This window comes from Artemia franciscana, chromosome 3 (assembly GCF_032884065.1).
Source record: "Artemia franciscana chromosome 3, ASM3288406v1, whole genome shotgun sequence".
Taxonomy (NCBI): Eukaryota; Metazoa; Arthropoda; class Branchiopoda; order Anostraca; family Artemiidae; genus Artemia; species Artemia franciscana.
In genome coordinates, this window is record NC_088865.1 from 47,132,014 (window position 1) to 47,147,453 (window position 15,440).

Genomic DNA, 15,440 nt, shown 5'->3' on the forward strand with positions numbered 1-15,440 from the left:
TCAAAGTTTTGATTGAATGGTTTTGGTCAAAGGGGGTAGTGGAGGGGGCATGGTTGACTGCAAATAGTTTTGGTCACTTAAAAGGGCAATAGATTAATATCCATTCAATTGAGCCCTCTCACAATATTCTAGGACCACTGGGTCAATAGGATCACCCCTGGGGAAAAATAAAATTAAAGAAAAAAACAATAAAATGCATCCGTAAACATTCTTTCGGAAAACATATACAAAATTTCATATTTTTGCAGATAGGAGCTTAAAACCTTTGCAGAGGGATTTTCTGACACGCTGAATCTGATGAGGGAATTTTTATTATTTTAATAATTTTAGAGGATGTTTTCAACTTTTTTTGAAAATCAGGCAAATTTTCTCAGGATTGTAACCCTTAATGGGTTACGTAAATATATATGTATATATATATATATATATATATATATATATATATATATATATATATATATATATATATATATATATATATATATATATATATATATATATATATATATATATATATATATATATATATATATATATATATATATATATATATGTATATATTGGTTCAAAATTCTGTTTTTATAGTTTCGGTTACTATTGATCGGGGTCGCTGAGTACTTACAGTTTGATACCTTGAACTATTTGAAAAGTTGGCCATCTAATCAGTTGCGCTTTCTGGATTTGAAATTGCGTTGAAAAAAGGAACAGTCGGCTGGGGCTAAGGACTTGCGGGTGCCACTAGTTACAGTAAAAGGGAGAAAAACTAAACCCTGTTTTTTAGTTTTCCATTTTCCTGTAAGATATGCATTATGAAATATAATGCACTAGTGTTAATTGGGAGGAAGGCCTGTGCTACCAATGTATTTTTTGCCCCTCCTTTCCTGGACTTTCAAAAATACCATTTTTGGTTAATTTCCATTGAAAATTTTCTCTTTGAAGTCTTTTCATTGAAAACATTAGAAAAACGATAAATTTGCCCCTCTTCTCCTTATTTATGAAAAAATATTCCCCTTAGTTTCAATTTTCGCTTGAAGCCACTGACATACCACCTTTTTAATCACAGCAAGGGAATTTTAAATCACAGAATACCCATCCAACTATTTTAGCTGAAAATCGTGAATCAAGGTATGTTGCGTAAAACCACAATATTATATCATCAGAAATTATGCGTAAAAAATTGTATTTTTCATCATACTTAAGGGACCCTTCAATTATATTTTTATATAATCTAGTCCAAACAATTTTTACAAAATACTTTTCTTTTATAGATTATATTTTTTGCCAATGTCAAAGGCTTAAACTGGAAGGTTCGACAATTTTATATCATGGTTTTACCACATAATGTTTTTAGCTTTCGCCTTTGAAACTCGCTATTCTTGATATGGTGTTTCTTCCCCTTCTTTTTGTATTAGCTTCCTAGCTGGTGCTTTTGCAGTTATCTGTAGTTGGTGTTGGTGGTGCAGTTTGTGTTCGCCCTAGTGAAATGACTTATAAAGCTTTCTACCTTGTTGTTTGCTCTTAAAGAAGAATGTGACGTAGTTTCTAGTTTTGTTTTTGTTTTTATTGTATTTTTTTTTCACAATAATACGGATAGAAAAACATTCGTTAATTATTTTATGCGAATATATATAATTTTGTCGCATTATGATGCCTCAGTTGCTTATAGCAAGAAAATTTTTGACCCGTGATAATACTATCGGTATAATTATACCACTTTATTGGTAAAAAAAAAGAAATGAAAAATAGAAATGTTAGGAAGTACAACTAGCATTGCCAATGCTTTGAAGTAAACTGTACCGGTTTTGCGGTCAAATTTCACCACAAAATATTCTTTGTTGCACAATAATAACATTCAACGTCAGTTTCTATTTCACTGAAAAAAATACTATGCGCACGTTTATTTCACAAAAAAAGGATGAAATCCAGATTCAGAAAAAAAACGTGTAGAAATATACAAGTAATTCACAGGACAATCATTTGAAGAAATAGGCAGGGCATGTGAATGAATCATGAGCTGTACATAGCCTAGATATATTAAACTAAACACAAATCAATGAAATAATGTATCAGTAATATAAATTTAAATCAATTTATTAAAGTAGGCTAATGGTTAATATAAGAATGGTGATTTCCTAGAAGAATAGACTCAAATAAATTGGAAAAAACAACGAGCCTTTATTCATTCACTCGTATGTTTTCTCTCTCAGAAATATATTTTAGTCGCTAAGTTATCGTATGATCATCAGTTTAGATTTCACAGAGTTTTTTTTTTCGTAATTGGGTTTAACGAGAATCCCTTTTCCTCTGATTAAACCTTTAAGAGGTGACTAGACAAAATTTTGAAACAGTAAAAGATCAGTTTTTAACCTGTTGAATACAGCCCAAAAAATCAATCAACATATAACCTAAATTTTTGATGGTACCATGAAATGTCCAAATGTTCCAATAGGGTGGAAATGTTTTTATTTTTCGTTTGTATTTTTATTGGGTTACTCTGTTATGTCTGTACGTTAACTTTTCTACATACCCTTTATAGTTGCCTTTTTGAATAATCATGTATGGATTAAGTTACCAGTGTCATCATTTAGCTGCTATATTTGGTAAAATTGTTTTGCTGGTTATGACCGATTTGGCAACCAACCAATTTAGGAATTTTTCCAGTGCCAATTTTACTAACATATAACACATAGAAAAAAATTTCAGCGATATTAAAACTTTAAACAAGCAGTTGTCAGTATAAATAAGATTTTAAACCCAAGACAGGCAGAACCAAATAATTAAAGAACCATCAATAAATAATTTTAAATAATTAATTAACTATAACCAAATAAATTAAAGAAGAATAAATTATAATGATAAATGCAGCCAAAATTCTGCTTATCTGAAAAATTATTGTGTCTCCAGATGATTAAGCTGAATCTTTGATTAAAAAAATTAAATAAAAAAAACAAGTTTTTTTAACTGAAAGTAAGGAGCGACATTAAAACTTAAAACGAACAGAAATTACTTCGTATATGAAAGAGGCTGCTTCCTCATCAACGCCCCGCTCTTTACGCTAAAGTTTGACTCTGTCTCTCAATTCTTCTTTTTAAAACAGTAAAAAACTTTAGCGTAAAGAGCGGGGCGTTGATGAGGAAGCAGCCTCTTCCATATACGAAGTAATTTCTGATCGTTTTAAGCTTTAATGTCGCTCCTTACTTTCAGTTAAAAAAAAACTTGTTTTTTTTATTTAATTTCTGAACGTTTTTGAATCAATGCATGTTTTGATTTTGGCTCTCCGCAGATGAATAATTAAAATGAAATTTGCATATTTATGTTTTTGGCTAAATGGCTTTCTCATAGTTCTGATCGAATGATTTTGAGAAAAAAAGGAGTGGGGGAGGAGGCCTAGTTGCCCTCCAATTTTTTGGTTAATTAAAAAGGCAACTAGAACTTTTAATTTTTTACGAATATTTTTATTAGTAAAAGATTTACGTAACTTATAAATTAGCTTACGTAAAGAACTTTTGTATTCTCATATTTTTATTACATATATGAGGGGGTTCGCCCCCTTGTCAGATCCTCGCTCTTTACACTAAAGCTTAAATTTTGTCCCAATTCATTAAGAATGACCCCAAAATCACAAAAGCCGTAGAATAAATAGTTGAAATTACTAAAAATACTTTAACGTAAAGAGCGAGGTATTAGAAGGAGGTGAGCCCCTTAAATGGGTAATAATTTCTGTTTGTTTTAAGTTTTAATGCTGTTCCTTACTTCCAGCTGAAAGAACTTTTTCATATTTATTTTTTCATTGTGTTTTTAAATAATGCTAGTAAATCCTGCGCTCCCTTCATGGAGATTTTCTTCCCCCATGACAAATTATCGATGGAAAGTTCCCCAGCATATCCCCCTCTTCTCAACCCCTCCCCCAACCAAAAAAATCCTCCTGAAAACGCCTGTACACTTCCCAATAACCAGTACTATATGTAAGCATTGGTCAAAGTTTGTAACTTGTTGCCCCTCCCATGGGGACTGTGGTGGAGTAAGTCGTCCCCAAAGACATAGTTATAAGGTTTTTCCACTACGCTGAATAAAATGGCTAACTCACAATTTTGTTCCGTTGACTTTGGTAAAATAATTAGCGTGGGAGGGGGCCTAGGTGCCCTCCAATTTTTTTGGTCACTTTAAAAGGGCACTAGAACTTTTCATTTCCGTTAGAATGAGCCCTCTTGCAACATTCTAGGACAACTGGGTCGATACGATCACCCTTGGGAAAAAAAAAACAAAAAAACAAAAAAACAAATAAACACGCATCCGTGATCTGCCTTCTGGCAAAAAATACAAAATTCCACATTTTTGTAGATAGGAGCTTGAAACTTCTACAGTAGGGTTCTCTGATACGCTGAATCTGATGGTGTGATTTTCGTTAAGATTCTATGACTTCTAGGGGGCGTTTCCCCCTATTTTCTAAAATAACGCAAATTTTCTCAGGCTCGTAACTTTTGATGGGTAAAACTAAACTTGATGAAACTTATATATTTAAAATCAGCATTAAAATGCGATTCTTTTGATGTAGGTATTGGTATCAAAATTCCATTTTTTAGAGTTTTGGTTACTATTGAGCCGGGTCGCTCCTTACTACAGTTCGCTACCACGAACTGTTTGATATACTAATATCAAATAAGAAATCATGAAAATTCGGGAGTAAAAGATTATATGGTAAAATTATAATGAAAAGAAGAAACATAAAACAAGAAATATGTTTTATTTTCAGATAAAATAAAAACAAACAAGTTTTTTAACTGAAAGTAAGGAGCAACATTAAAACTTAAAACGAACAGAAATTACTCCGTAGGCCTATATGAAAGGGGATGCTCCCTCTTCAACGCCTCGTTCTTTACGCTACAGTTCAACTCTTTCTCTCAACTCTACTTTTTAAAACAGTAAAAAACTTTAGCGTAAAGAGCGGGGCGTTGAGGAGGAGAAGCGCCTTTCATATACGGAGCAATTTCTGTTCGTTTTAAGTTTTAATGTCGCTCCTTATTTTCAGTAAAAAAAACTTTTTATTCAGTTGAAAAACTTTTTTTATTTAATTTATTTAATACGATTTTGAATTAATGCATGTTTTGACTGTGGCTCTCTGCACACGAATAATTAAAAGGAAATTTGCAGATTAATTAATTTTTTGGGTTAAATGGCTTTCTCATAGTTTTGATCGGATGATTTGAGAAAAAAAGGAGCGGGGGAGTAGACCTAGCTACCCTCCAATTTTTGGTTACTTAAAAAGGCAGTTAGAACTTCTAATTTTACGAAGGTTTTTATTAGTAAAAATACACCTAACTTACGAACTAGCCCACGTAACGAACTTCTAAATTCGTATGTATTTATTACGTACTAGCTGTTGGGGTGGCGCTTCGCGCCACCCCAACACCTTGCTGGTGGGGGCGCTTCGCCACCCCCACAAGCCCCCCCGCACGCGCAAGTCGTTACGCGCCATATTAGTTATGCACCATTGTAGTTTTGTCCCTGTGTCCCACCTGTGAATATATATATATATATATATATATATATATATATATATATATATATATATATATATATATATATATATATATATATATATATATATATATATATTTAACTACGTAAAACTTGCGAATGTACAACATTCTTGGCTGTCCCATTGTCTGTGCATATAAATAGATTGTCAGGTTTACCGACTCTTGAACATGCAACATATAATTGTCCATGGGAAAAACAATCTGTATTCAGATCTATACCTCATTATTCTAATGATTGCCCTTGAGCTTTGTTGATGGTGATTACGTTTCCCTGTGTCCCGGTCGTCATTTGTGTCCCGGTGTCCCACTCTGTAATTTCTCTTTGAGTGTCGTGGTCGTCATTTATATTCCCTGTATCGCGGTGTCCCGGTCGTCATTTTTGTCTCGGTCGTTATTTGTGTTCCGGTGTCCCGGTCTGTAATTTCTCTTTGAGTGTCCTGGTCGTCATTTATATTCCCTGTGTCCCGGTCGTCATTTGTGTCCTGGTGCTTTGTTGATGGTGATTGCTAATCGAACATTCCTTGTGTCCCGGTCGTCATTTATATTCCCTATGTCCCGGTGTCCCGGTCGTCATTTGTGTCCCGATGTCCCGGTGTGTAATTTCGTCAATCAACAAACATGAAGTCAGTCGACACCTAAACATGACGTCACTCGACACACAGACACACAGACAACTTATTTTTATATATATAGATAGATGTCCCGGTGTCCCAGTCGTCATTTGTGTCCCGATGTCCCGGTGTGTAATTTCGTCAGTCAACAAACATGATGTCAGTTGAAACACAAACATGACGTCACTCGACACACACACACACACACAGACAACTTATTTTTATATATATAGATATGACGAGGTTCGCCCTCTCGTCAATACCTCGCCCTTTACACTAAAGCTTAAATCTTGTGTCAATTCGTTAAGAATGACCCCTGAATCACAAAGGCCGTAGAATAAATAGTTGAAATCAACAAAATTACTTTAGCGTACAGAGTGAAGTATATCATGTGCGTAATGATTTCGTTTCGTTTCAGGTTTTAATGCTGCTCCTCACTTTCAGTTGAAGAAACTTTTTCATATTTATTATTTCATTGCTCTTTAAAAAAAAATCTAAAAAAATCGTGCTCCCCCTTCATGGAAATTCTCTTCCCCCATGACAAATTCCTCCATGGAAAGTTTCCCCCGTATAACCCCCTCCCCTCAACCCATCCCCCAACCAAAAAAATCCCCCTGAAAGCGTCTGTACACTTCCCAATAACCATTACTATGTGTAAACACAGGTCAAAGTTTGTAACTTGCAGCCCCTCCCACGGAGACTGTGGGGGAGTAAGTCGTCCCCAAAGACAAAGTTATTAGGTTTTACGACTATGCTGAATAAAATGACCTTCTCAGAAATTTGATCCGGTGACTTTGGAAAAAAATTGAGCGTGAGAAGGGGCCTAGGTGCCCTCCAAATTTTTCGGTCACTTAAAAAAGGCACTAGAATTTTTAATTTCCCATAAAATGAGCCCTCACATGACATTCTAGGACCACTGGGTCGATACGATCACCTCTGAAAAAAAAAACACTAAAAACAAAATAAAAAACAAACAAATAAACACGCATCCGTGTCCTGTCTTCTGGCAAAAAATGCAAAGTTCCACATTCTTGTAGATACAAGCATGAAACTTCTACTCTAAGGTTCTCTGATACGCTCAATCTGAAGGTGTGATTTTCGTTAAGATTCTATGACTTTTAAGGGGTGTTTCCTCCTAAATTCTAAAATAATACAAATTTTCTCAGGCTCGTAACTTTTGATAGGTAAGTCTGAACTTAATGAAACTTATATGTTTAAAATCAGCATAAAAATGTGATTCTTTTGATGTAATATAAAAATTCCGTTTTTTAGAGTTTCGGTTATAATTGAGCCGGGTCGCTCCTTACTACAGTTCGTTACCACGAACTGTTTGAAATGCACAGATGCCACTGTAAATCCATCATAAAATATATTTAGGTTTAATGTTTCAATAAATGCTTCATCAAAAAAAAATAAAAAAAAAACTACAAAAGAAGATGTACTCCACCGAATTTGATTTTCTGTCTGAAACTTTAAACCTGAGAGAAAAACGAAAAACTTTGAGTCACAAGACCTCACAAAGCGTCATCTGTTTCTTCGTGTTTTACCCTAAGGCTTTGTCAATCAACTTAAACCTTACGGCAATATGTCTTTTACTTCAAGGCGACTTTGGATTTGTATGTTGAAGGTTGTTAGAGGAAGGGGCTCAGAAAAAAAGAATCTCTTAGATTTAGTACCATTTGTCTCTAATCAAGCTGAAATTTTAATTGATGGTGGACAAAAATATTTCTCTATGCCAAGCAAAATATATTAAAAACTTTTCTGGGGAGGGGTGGGACCAATAAGTTGAAACAAGAAAAAAATTGTTATAACGGGGTATGATACAGAAGGACTGAAAGCCAATCTAGGTTATGTAAAATCATTTGTCTTAGGTTTATGAGTCTGTATGGCTTTATTTTGATCTTCTTTTGTCTAATCTTGTGGATTTTTCTTTATTTTTTCTGTTGTTTCTATCCAAGTTTGTTTGCTTTTAATTTATTTTGACCTATTGTAAGTCATAAGTGATTATACTAAGCCCTTGGATGAAGTCCCAAATTAAAAAGGTTCTGGAGGGTTGGCGGGTCTCATTCCTTGAAAAGTAGAAGAGATTGGGATATGGTTTTTCTCGGCTCATTGCTTTCTGATTTACGGGGGAGAATTTTTTCTTCTCAAAAATAGCATATTTAGTCAATATCAGACAATTTTTGCCTTCAAAATAATTTGATGTAAGTTCTTTAATTTTTGCCTTCTTCTTCACAGGCCCAACAAATTAAATTGAAGCGAGTCTAGGGGTCAGGATGACTATATTAAGCCTTATTACAAAACATTAATGCGAGGCCAATCATACAAGTCAATCTTCGTTCTTTCTTTTGTTTCCCTTTAATATTGAATAAGTTATGTTTAAGCTTTCATTTTGAAAACTCTACTTAATGCTGACTCTTACTAACACAAGAAAAATGGGGAAAAAAGGCAAAACTGTTTTTAGAAAAAAGTATTGTATTTGGAATAAAATAAAACTCACTAAAATTCAAATATCCATAAAAAATATTATAGCCTAAAGCTGTGTTTTTTAGTTGTGTTTTCTTCTTCTATGACAAAGGATAATAGGTACTGACTGACTGTTGCGCAGGCTCTTGTCAAGAACAATTAGCCACCGTAAGGTGAATGTTAGGGTCTAGGTGACCATGTAAAATTACACTTCGATGTGTGTTTTATGCCATAGAAAAGGGATTCGTCTTTTTCTGCTTGCCTTTTAACATTTAATAGATCGCTCATTTCTGGCTACAATTCTGTTCTTTAAAAGGTCTGCTTTGTATTATTTGGGACGATAGTAATATAATATATATATAATATAATATATAATATAATATATACGATATATAACATAATAGATTCGATAAAACAGACCAACTGGAATTCTTCAAAAAAACAAAACATTTTTATGGATTAAATTGAATAAACCTTGCAATTGAAATTCAAAAGGGATTACATTTGAAATTCCTAGTAAAACATTACAGTGCTTATTTCACTGTGTTTTTTTCTTAAGTGTGTGGCAAACGTTAGAGGATATTGAGTAGGTCTATTTTTGTAGACCTAATTGGTATAGAACCGATATTTATAAGGAATTTGTCATAGAGTGTACGCTTGGTAGCGGTTGATGTCGTCAACCTCGTCGAATCTTTCAGCGTAACAGTTAGTCAAAATTTGTATTTTTTTTGCTCACAAGAAAATCTTGACATTCTTAAGAAAACGATAGACAATTTGACAATAATGACATATGACTTGTGACAATTGACAATTACCTTTGACAATAAAAACAAACTTGACTGGTTTCTGTCATGTCAATACGAGCTGAATGATGAACTTTAGCGATCCATAGATGGAGTTTTTCAGAATCGATCATTCATGATTGATAATTATTCAATATAGTTGACAATTAACCGAATATGCTCTTTCAATCCATTGAAAAAATGTAGAGTTTCAAATTTTAACGCGCATGCTCAGTTGCGATGGCGACGTGAAAACAAAGAGTTTTTTTGGCTGAGCTTAATTTTTGATTTTAACACTTACTTTACTGCGTGCACCGATGTCCCCATAAATGTATTTTAATTTTCCAAATTAGAGGTTGACTCTTGTCAGAAACTGCGTGAAATGTTGGGGCTGCATTGTTGTCTCCCAAAAATAAAATACCCTTTTCCTCATTCTTAATTTAATTTGAATTATACTCTTGATCTATTTAACACAAATTGGTGGAATTAAAAGCTCATATTTTATAAGACAAATAATTGATGAATTCTAGAATTAATGGCCCACACAACCATCCAATCTTTGCCCCTCTTGTCCCGCAGATAAACTGATCAAAATTGATAAATATCGATATTAATAAAAACGGCTATATAAGAAAATTGTGCCCCTGGGAGGCAGTTGACCCGTTTGGGACAAAGAAAATGGCCTCTGAATTGTTAACCAGTCTATTTAATATTAAAAGCTGTATATACATAATATTGAACATTTATTTAGCACGTTTCATTGTGATAAGTTCAAATCCGTTTGATTTTTTCTTATTCTGTTCAATAAAGAGTTTAAAAAGAAGTCTTTGGGCACAAGTCCCGTTCCCAAATCCCAATTTCATAGTAATTTGTTTCTGCTTGGGGTCATTTAGGGGTATTTAGGTTAACATAAGTTTAGAAAAGTTATTTGTACAAGTTATATTTATTTTAAGAATTTTATTTAAGATACAAAATCGAAGTAAAATTTAGCTTGAAATAGAGAATCTAACCTCAAAAAATTAACGAAGTTTTCTTATGAAGTATGTATCATCACCATCACTAGTCCTACTTATAGCATTTCTTTCTCTTTCCCCTCTCCCTGTAAAGGTCATAATGTCTTTTTTACTTTATTGAAAAACAAATGTGTTTTGTTTTATATTTTTACATTGGAAAAAGTGTAAGTTTAATTTTCTTGGTAATTTTTATTCACTTGCTTTATTGCTTCATTGTTACTTTTGTTCATCTCAAGTTTTACTTTTTATGTGACTTATTTTCTCCTCGCTTTAAGTTACACTCTGAAGACTTCACTTTTCGTCGAAAAGATTTTTGTTTAGTATGGCTATCTGAAATGGCTTGCATACTATAGACGCCTTAAGTTCGAACAATTCTCTCCCCATCCCCCGACAAAAATCCTTACTACTTGTTTCAGTCGAACCAATTGGTCGTGTCTGTAAAAACCCTAAATGCCTAAGGTTTACCTTGTTCCTGTTCAAAACAGAATATCTCCTATAAAGGCTCATAGAACCCTATGCTTTAAAATCACAATTACTGGATACTGGCGTTTTACAGGAAATTAAATGAAAAAAAAACAGGTTTTTTTAACTGAAAGTAAGGAGCGACATTAAAACTTAAAACGAACAGAAATTAACCCGTGTATGAAAGGGGCTGTTCCCTCCTCAACGCCCCGCTCTTTACACTAAAATTTGACTTTTTCTCTCAATTCTACTTTATAAAACAGTAAACAGCTCTAGCGTAAACAGCGGGACGTTGAGGAAGGAACAGCCCCTTTCATATATGGAGTAATTTCTGTTCGTTTTAAGTTTTAATATCGCTCCTTACTTTCAGTTAAAAAAAAACTGTTTTTTATTTAATTTCTGAACTTTTTTGAATTAATGCAAGTTTGATTTGGGCTCTCCGCAAAAGGATAATTAAAACGAAATTTGCGTATTAATTTTGTTTTTGCTAAATGGCTTTCTCTTAGTTTTGATCAGATGATTTTGATAAAAAGGGTGGGAGAAGAGGCCTAGTTGCCCTCCAATTTTTCGGTTGCTTAGAAATGCAACTACAATTTTTATTTCTAACGAACGTTGTTATTAGTAAAAAATATACATAACTTACAAATTAACTTACGTAACAAACTTCTATATTCGTATATTTTTATTATACATATGAGTGGGCTTGCCCCTTCGTTAATACCTGGCTCTTTACACTAAAGCTTTAATTTTGTCCCAAAGGCTGTAGAATAAATAGTTCAAATTACTAAAAATACTTTAGCGTAAAGAGCGAGGTATTTCGGAAGAGATGAACTTCCCATATCCCTGTTCATTTTAAGTTTTAATGCTGCTCCTTACTTTCAGTTGAAAAAACTTTTTCATATTATTTTTTCATTGTTTTTTTTTTAAATAAAGCTAGAAAATCCTGTGCCCCCTTCAAGGAATTTCTTTTCTCCCATGAAAAATTCCTCCAAGGAGAGATCCTCCCACGCAGCCCTCCCCTCAGACACCCCCAACCATAAAATTCCCCTGAAAAGAATCTGTACACTTCCAAATAACCATTACTGTATGTAAACACTGGTCAAAGTTTGTAACTTTCAGCCCCTCTCTCGGGGACTGTGGGGGAGTGATTCAGCCCCCGAAGTCATAGTTATTATGTTTTTTGACTATGTTGAACAAAATGGCTATCTCAAAATTCTGATCCGTTGACTTTGGGAAAAAATGAGTGTGGGAGGGGGCCTAGGTGCCCTCCAATTTTTCTGGTCGCTTAAAAAGGGAACTAGAACTTTTAATTTCCGTTAGAATGAGTCCTCTTGCGACAAGCTAGGCCCACTTGGTCTATACGGTCACCCCTGGAAAAAACAAAACAAAAAACAAACAAACAAATGAACACGCACCCGTGATCGGTCTTCTGGCCAAAAATACTAAGTTCCACATTTTTGTAGATAAGAGCTTGAAACTTCTACAATAGGGTCCTTTAATACGCTGAATACGACGGTGTGATTTTTGTTAAGATCGTATGACTTTTAGGGGGTGTTTCCCCTAATTTCCAAGGCAAGTCAAATTTTCTCAGGCTCGTAACTTTGGATGAGTAAGACTAAATTTGATGAAACTCATATATTTAAAACATAAAAATCCTCTTCATTCGATTTATCTATTAGTATCAAAATTCCGTTCTTTAGAGTTTCGGTTACTATTGAGCCGGGTTGCTCCTTACTACAGTTCGTTGCGACGAACTGTTTGATTTATTTTTATCTTGGTCTGTTTAACCTTCACCTTGTTTTGCTCACTATTTTAATAAGAAATAAGAAAAAATCTCTCCTCGGTAATGAATATACTTGTCGTAATTCAGCCTTTTTCATTAATCTGATCAGTAATTATTGATGCGGGTGTAATTGTTGTTTAGACAGATTTTCCATGGCAACTCAATTTGAATCTACGCTTTATTTCCATATACTAGGTTTTGTCATTGTTGGAGAACCCCTTAGTTCTTTACTGGCCGTTTTTACCTTATTGGATTCTTCTTACAGAATTTATCTAGAGATTCATAGACCATTTCTAGACGAAAAGACAGTCGAGCTTAATGTCAAATGGCGTCACCTTTTATGGCGTGACCAGGAGACTAGAAGAAAAACAAACAAACAAGTACACTTTACGCATACCTTGACTGCTTAAAAGAGCAAAAATGAATAAATTCCAAAAAAATCCACTTTTTTGAAGGGAATGATATAAATTCATTTTCCGGTGCTACCACTACAAGTCGAGTTACGTCCACTTGCACGTATATAAAGGCTCAATGACAGCAAAACTTCCCGGGTTCTGGAATTTAGCAAACTGACCCACCTTTATATTCGCTGGAGTTTCAAGATTACTAACCAGTTTGGAAAACTTGTAAGATAGAATCCTGTCTAGTCAAGTGCGAGATTTCAGTACCTAAAAGAACTAGATTCAAGTAGGACAAGAAAGCATTACAAACTTGTCCAAGTTATTTATTGTAACCTATTTACCAGTCAAATCCAATTCACAAATTAAATATAAATAGCCTTAAAAAGGTACAATAAGGTAATTTTCTATCATTCGAAGGTAATGACGCTGCTCTAAAGAAATTCTGATTGAATTATTAAAATACAGATAGTATTACCAATCTTATATTAAGGATTTTCTTGTATCAAGAAATTATAATTATTAAAATATACACAATTAATCCAAATTTTGTTTGCCCATAGGTACCCATGTAAATCTGAACTATTCAGTATCAGAGCTTCTTATTAAAAATCTTAGCAATTCCTGAAATTTGTAAAAAAAAAAAAAACCAGTTGGCGACTAAACTACTTATGTAGCTATTCATTTGACTTTCTGAAACTAGGAAGTTATTAACAACGAAATTTTAACCTTCCACACTACTTAATTTTTAAATATTCTTTATAGAAATTTACTATTTGTGCAATCCTTTTGCCTCTTACTTCTCTGTATTAGTTGTTTTGATAACATATTCTCAGGAATTACTTTGATGAAGTAATCTTTTGTCTATGCTGGGGAACAAATGTGGGAACAAATCGGGAATTTTTGTCGAAATACATTATTTGAATTTAAAAGAAATTTGATTTTAACTTTACTCACACCCAATTCGGCAAAGACAACATATATTTTACTTTCAAACGCATAAACAATTGGTAAAAAAAAATGCATTTTTTTAAAGATAGTAAAACTTGCTCAAACCTCAAATGAGCATTTCAACACTATTTTCTGGGGCCTTTATAAACAAAAGACATATAAATATAAAAAAGATCAGATTCAAATACAACCTTTAAATTAAAATTAAAAATTCAAACAGTTCAAGAATCCTTACTTTAGCGAAACTCAACCAGGACTAATATATAAAATAAAGTGAAACAAAACGATTCATTCAAGTGAAAAAAATTTATTAATATCACGCTTTTAAAGTTTTACTTGCCTTTCTAGCAGCTAACCTTAAAGGTATTTTAGTAACTAGTTCACTGGTAGTGACTACTGGTTATACAATTTTCCAAATCGTTTTTTAGTATATTTGTGCATAAAGCGTATAGCGAATGCCTTCCAAATCTCAATTAAAAGAAGTGTTATTATTTTGCCGCTATTTATTTTAATTTAATTGACGACATAACTTAAGCTTACATAAATTGCTAATGGAAACCAAAACTCTAAGAAACTGAGTCTTGATAACCCTATATCATAGGCTAAAACTGCTTAAGTAAACAGCGATGTGGGCACTATGCGCTATTTATCAAATTATTTTTGTTTAGACCAGGGCACTTCGTATTAATGAAGTTGTTGTAGACACTTTGAAAGGGGTTTATTGTATTGGAAATTGACAGGGCTATTGTTCTTTTTATTAATCAAAAGCAATTTGGGGGCAAATAACCCCCTCCAACACCCACCATTTCTCCAAACATATTTAATCAAAATTTTGAGACAGCCATTTTGTTCAACGTAGTTGAAAAATCTAGAAATTCTGTCTTTTAGGATGCCATCCCCCCAAAGCCCCTCAGGGCAAGGGTTGCAAGTTATGCTCTGGAGGCATATAAGGTATATATAGCAAGGATGATCATATTCACCCTTGCTAATCTGAAGTTTTAGTGCCCATTTTAGGTTCAGAATGATCGGCGGGTGGATACACCCCCCCCCCAAACACACACAAGCACACTTAATCTTTTCGCTAAATGCATCTGATAGAAATTTTGAGAAGGCCAATTATTGTCCAAAATTATATATTTAAAATCAGCATGAAAATCTGATTCTTTTGATGTATATTTTAGCATCAAAATTCCGTTTTTTTAGATTTACTTAAAATTTTGAGAAGGCCAATTATTGTTGTGGACTCTTCAAAAAGAGCTCATGAGATTGAAAGTCGGAAGGGTACGTACATTTTTTAATAGTCAAAGTGATTGAAGGGCACTTACCCCGCCTCACACGCCAACCATTTTCCCGAAGACATCGAAAGTTTGAGATAATAGCCTAATTTAGTTCAACGTAATTGAAAGGTCTTAAAATTATGCTTTTGAGAAGGAC

General features: G+C 33.5%; 1 protein-coding gene across 2 annotated transcripts in view; it reads right to left on the minus strand.

Moving 5' to 3' along the window:
• Positions 1 to 13,218, minus strand: part of LOC136025339 (uncharacterized) — a 109,799-nt gene extending 96,581 nt beyond the window's left edge. The window contains exon 1 of one of the 2 annotated variants that reach the window (XM_065701262.1): positions 13,055 to 13,218. In XM_065701262.1, the coding sequence (XP_065557334.1) occupies positions 13,055 to 13,130 (76 nt within the window). In that variant the 5' untranslated portion in view covers positions 13,131 to 13,218. The remainder of the gene's footprint in view (positions 1 to 13,054) is intronic. The other variant, XM_065701264.1, reaches the window with a different exon arrangement.
• Positions 13,219 to 15,440: the final 2,222 nt, after the last annotated feature.